The sequence below is a fragment of the Scaptodrosophila lebanonensis genome, unplaced genomic scaffold (genome assembly GCF_003285725.1).
Source record: "Scaptodrosophila lebanonensis strain 11010-0011.00,11010-0021.00 unplaced genomic scaffold, SlebRS2 tig00000024-arrow-pilon, whole genome shotgun sequence".
NCBI lineage: Eukaryota > Metazoa > Arthropoda > Insecta > Diptera > Drosophilidae > Scaptodrosophila > Scaptodrosophila lebanonensis.
Window position 1 is genome coordinate 21,411,004 of NW_022060538.1, and position 5,261 is coordinate 21,416,264.

Consider the following 5,261-nt stretch of genomic DNA (forward strand, 5'->3'; position numbering starts at 1 on the left):
TAAGTTCGAGGTGTTGAAACGCCGCACGTCCCAGGCGCGGCTGCTGAGCGAGCAAATCACTCCACACACCCAACCACACACCAGACCCTACCTCCCATTTCCCATTTCCCATCTCCATGCATTTTCCACACGCCTGTTTGGGGGCGGAACGTGAAAAGCATGCCACTCTGCGCGCATACAACTATAATTTATTACAACAAATACAAACTAGAAAGCATGATGGAAGTTAAGCCTTCTATGAATATCAATTCTAGATTTGGACCAATTTCTGTTTATTAATCACTGGGCGTACGACTTTTATTAAAAGCAAAACTTTCCTCACTGTGTTTGCAAACTAAGGCTGAATGAGAATTTCATAAAAAAGGTGCTGGGGATCTATTTGTTTTCAGTCTTATATTTTAGAAGCGTCTACGAATTAAATTTTTTATTATTCACCAATTTACAGGAAAGGAAGTTTACTTTATCGAAGAAGAGTTCTACCAACGAATGGCAAATAGACACAGACTGTAACAATACGTAAGCGTCCTAAGAGGTAGGACTTATTCATCGCCATTATACAAGTCTTATAGCAATGTTTTCAAAAACGGCGCCAAATTACAAATATTGTCAGTTAACCCAACTTCTGGGAAAGCTTCATTCTAAGAGCAAGTGTCCATATTATAATATTTAGTTTTAGCCTGGAAAAATATTTTATAATGTAAGAAAATATTTCATTTTCATTGCACATTCTTTGCAGTGTTTCTATTCCTAAAAAAAACTATAGAAATTGGATCTTAATCAAACGGAAGATTTTACAGTAAAAACCAGGAAAAGCCATGTTATCAATCACTCAAAATTTTAGTTAAAATATGTGACTTTTTAAATTTAAAAGCATCGTTATCTGAGTGACATATTTTGTAAATAAATCGTTTTCAATAGCCCCAAGGAGCAGATAAATCAAAGAACACAATTTGATTTGAAGCTTCTAATTCCTAATTACGGCTTCATTACTTATGATGTTCAAATTGTTCAAAACTTCGGTCAAGCCGACAACAAAAAATATTATAAGGCCCTCCTTACAAGTCTGCCTGAAAATATGTATCCCAATCAGCGCAGTAGAACTATAGTGGGTAGAGCTATCGTTGTATACGGAACTATCTGCTATAATCGCAAAACACTGTCGCAGAGAAATTTGCGTTCATTATATTTATACCCTGTACCCAAAGGGTACAAGGGTATATTAGTTTTGTGCGAGTGCACATGGAACACACAGAAGGAGGCTTGGTAGACCCCACAAAGTATATATATTCTTGATCAGCATGACAAGCCGAGTCGATATAGCCATGTCCGTCTGTCCGTCTGTCCGTCTGTCTGTCCGTCTGTCTGTCCGTCTGTCTGTCCGTCTGTCTGTCCGTCTGTCTGTCTGTATGAACGCAAGGATCTCCGAAAGTATAAGAGCTAGAATAACCAAACTTGGTATACAGATTCTCCTGAGACCGAGAAAGGACGAGTTTGTTAATTTTTTCTGATCCACCCCCCCACTCCCCCCCTATTAACGATTTTCTATAACTCCCGTAATTCTTAGAATTTTGAAATAAAATTTGGTAGTCACATTTGGTTAGTAATTATATATCCATATACCAAGTTTCATTATGATAGAATGATCGGAAAGAAAGTTATAGCCATATAACCAGGCCCAATGCAAACATACATACATATGTGCAAGTACACAAACACGCATAAGGCGCGATTCTGATGGAAATGTAAATGTATGTATGCATGCATGGAATATTTTATATTTAATTAGTTAATATTTAGTTAATTAATTAAATTAATTTAGTTAATTAATTAAATTAAATTAATTAATTAATTTAATTACTTTTTTGTGGGGTGGTACAGGGTATTTAAGAGTTGAGCCTGCTCGACTTTAGCATTCCTTTCTTGTTTTTAATAAATAATAATACAATTAGTGTTCTTAGAACTAGCACGAATCATTCTAGCCTATGAATGAGGACGGTGGACTGTGTTTCGAATGCTTGACAACATGAATATTACGGATTTGATGGAACTATTGGAAAAATGTATCACATGAGATACCCTGCAGGTATTGTCTTGGTTAGTCTAGCTAAAGGTCTACGAGTCATTTGATATGTAACTGCTGGGGAGGCGATCTTCATAGACAATAGACCAAGGTCCAGAAGAGGGCGTTGAATACGATGAAGGCGAGTGGGAAGACAAATCGCATTTTGCGATCGATCCACAGGGATACCTCCTTGGGAGTCATCGTGGCGAAGGTTTGATTGGACCGCGGCGGTGTCTGTGTCAGCTGCATCGTCGAACCACCGTCAGTGGTTGCATTGTCGTTCAGGCTGAGAGATGAGTTCCCACGACTCAGGCCATCTGCTATGATGATGGGCGTCTCAATGGTGATGACTGTATTGTTGCTTCCGCCATTAGTGGCGCTTTTGTCCAGGCTGCACGAACTGAGACTACTCTGGCTGCGATTGAAACTCCGCTGCTTGGCCCGCTTCAGATTGGGCACAAAGGTGGACTTCACGATGTACTTGGTGGTGCGCTTCTTCAGTTCCAGGTTGTTGTTGCGACGCCAGATCGTGTTGACGAAGGCAAACTCGACCAGGCTGCCAAATATGAAGAAGGTGCAGACCAGGAACCACACCTCCGACATGGTGATGTAGCTGACCTTGGACAGATTCTTCTCCTGCGACTGCGACAGTGTGATGAAGGAGAGCAGTGTGGTGCAGCCCAGGGTGGTGCGTGCGGGCGTCTGGTCGGCCTGCAGCCAGAAGGACACCCAGGAGATGGCGACAATCATGATCGAGGGCAGAAAGTAGTCCATGACATAATATCCCACCTCCCGTGTCAGCACCACCGTGAAGCTCAGCGTGCTATAGTTGCCCACGAGGGCGCCATGGGTCATGCTGAAGGCGTCCGAAATCCTTATAGACTCATTGTAGGTCGAGTTAAGCAGATCGTATTCTGTCAGCTGCAGTTGCGTGTCGAAGGAGACGGCGTTCTCGGGCTCCCAGTGAAGTTGAAGCAACGAGGTGTTGTACATCCAGCTCTCCAGCACGGTGGTGCAGCTTTGCTCGTCGAACGGAAAGTTCCGGAAGTTCATCCAGCAGTATAGCGTCGCTTGAATGCGCGCCGAAATGATGACCATGCCATCAGGCGAAATGGTGGTCAGCACATCCTGGTCATTGATGCCCATCACACTCGAGCTCTGCTCGTTGGCCAGGAAGATGTGCGGCAGCCAGAGCACATCCCGCAGCGAGGCCTCCCCCACAATCGCCTGTTTGCGATTGGGCGCGTATTGGGCAAAGGCTAGGCGCGAGTCAAAGTATCGCAGCTGCAGCAGCCCCTGCACACTGAACTGCAAGTCGCTGGAGTCCAGATTCTTCAGCACGTTGATGTAGAAGCGCGCATACACATCCACGGGCCCCTCTTGGCCATCATCTGTGAGGGCCGTGGGCGGATCCAGACTGTCGTACCGACAGCTGTTCGTCAGGCGCGCAATCAGCTGCGAGTGCGTCAGCAAATTCGCATCGTCCAGGCTCGGACAGGTCGAGGAAGTGTCTGTGTCCAAAAAGCTGTATTTGTTGACTGCTAAACAGAGGAATACAAGTATGGTTCAGAAATGTTGATAAAGTCTTTGGGAGAATTTCTTATGATTGCCACCTTTGAGCGTTACAGTCGATTTTTCAGACTTTCAGACTTTCAGAAGAAACTAATTTGCACCTAATATTTACTGCCGCCTTTCAAGTTTGCCATTAATGTAATGTTTATTTCAATTTATTTAAGCAAATAAGAATTTAATTTATTTGATTTATTTATAAATTTTGTTTAGACTTTTATGCAAGAGAGGAAACTAATTTGCACCTAATATTTATTGTCGACTTTCACGTTTGCCATGAATGTAATGTTTATTTCAATTTATTCAATTTATTAAAACCAATAAGAATTTATTTTTTTTGATTTATTTATAAGTTTAAGGATTTTAGTGTTAATGCATTATTTTTAATTATTTTTTTTAAACTTTGTTTTTCTTAAACATTTTTTATATTTTATATTAATTTATTTTTTAAATAATCCATATTTAGATATATTATATATATTATATTTAGATATATTGTAACATTTTGCATACTTTTTTTTATTTAAGTTTAATGATTTTAGTGTTAATACATTATTTTTAACTATTTTTGTGTAACTTTGTTTTTCTTAAACCTTTTTTATTTATTATATTAATTTATTTTTTAAATATTTAGATTAATTTTCATTTAATTTTTAAAAATAATTAATATTTCAAAATTTTGTATATGCTTTTTATTTGATTTTATGTTAAATATATAAATAAATATAATTCTCGTATCTAAATTTATTTATTTATTTATTACAAAAGGGTATATTTTGTATTTTTTTTTAAATTTATTTATTTTTAATTATTTTCTCTCATATTCTCACATATTTAGCTTAAGCATATTTGATTTCTTTGCGGATTTTAATGTTCAAATATTACATAAATTGTTGGGGATTGTCTTTGAAAATCAAAAACTCCTGGTTAACACTCGTAGACTTTTTCAAAAAAAAAAAAAAGTTCTGCTTTATAATAATGGGTTTCGAATTTATTGTTTTTGTTCACAAGGTTAAGAAGCACTTTGAAAGAGTTGTACTTATTTATTATTATTATATCATTGTCGTTTCGCAACACTTTAATTATGAATATGTCAATCCAAAATGTAATATTTTCTGCTTCGGTGGGACTCTAAGGTGGCAATACGGGGTATTACTCACCGGCTCCTGTCACACAGATGCTGCATAGTGCGACAAGTAGTCCAATATTTGCTATTATGTGACTCATTTTACGCGTCGACGATCTCAGGTGACGACGTTACGAGATACCGGTACCGAGATTTTCAGTTTTATGAAACGCGCTGAGTGGTCCGCCCGCTTGGCCTTTGCTTTCTCAACTATTTTGCGACGAATTCGCGGCCGTTCTCGCAGGCCGCCCACTGGGCATTAACTGGTTGTTGTTCTTGTTGTTGCTGTTGTTGTTTTCGCTGTTTCTGCCGTTGTTTAATATCTATTACCAAGTTATTTATTTTAATTGTGACGCGCTAATGCATTCGCCCAAAGCAGAGTGCCACTCAGGGCCGCTCGTTCAGGCAATTTCGCCTTAGCGGGCCTGTCAGTTTTGTCTCTTTTTGGCACGTTTTGAACATGACAACGGCTCCCGTTATCTCGGCCAGATAAATCGGCAAATA

At 39.3% G+C, this 5,261-nt stretch overlaps 1 protein-coding gene across 2 annotated transcripts; it reads right to left on the reverse strand.

The window, feature by feature from the left end:
• Positions 1-1,905: 1,905 nt before the first annotated feature.
• On the reverse strand, positions 1,906-4,930 carry LOC115621225 (glycine receptor subunit alphaZ1). 2 transcript variants are annotated; one of them, XM_030514812.1, is made up of 2 exons: positions 4,792-4,930; positions 1,906-3,603 (listed from the first exon to the last, which is right to left on the reverse strand). In XM_030514812.1, the coding sequence occupies exons 1-2, from the start codon at positions 4,856-4,858 to the stop codon at positions 2,153-2,155; spliced, it is 1,518 nt and encodes a 505-aa protein (XP_030370672.1). In that variant the 5' UTR covers positions 4,859-4,930; the 3' UTR covers positions 1,906-2,152. The 2 variants fall into 2 exon arrangements, with proteins under 2 accessions (XP_030370672.1, XP_030370673.1); XM_030514813.1 differs by having other exon boundaries at positions 1,906-3,600; positions 4,792-4,921.
• Between the last annotated feature and the right edge of the window lie 331 nt (positions 4,931-5,261).

What these genes read in the sequence shown, in the direction of transcription:
- LOC115621225 (XM_030514812.1), bottom strand. Translation starts at nt 4,858, where the DNA reads ATGAGTCACATAATAGCAAATATTGGACTACTTGTCGCACTATGCAGC. An exon ending in CATCTGTGTGACAGGAGCCG is followed by an intron (nt 3,604 to 4,791) that starts GTGAGTAATACC and finishes TCCTCTGTTTAG; the next exon opens with CAGTCAACAAATACAGCTTT.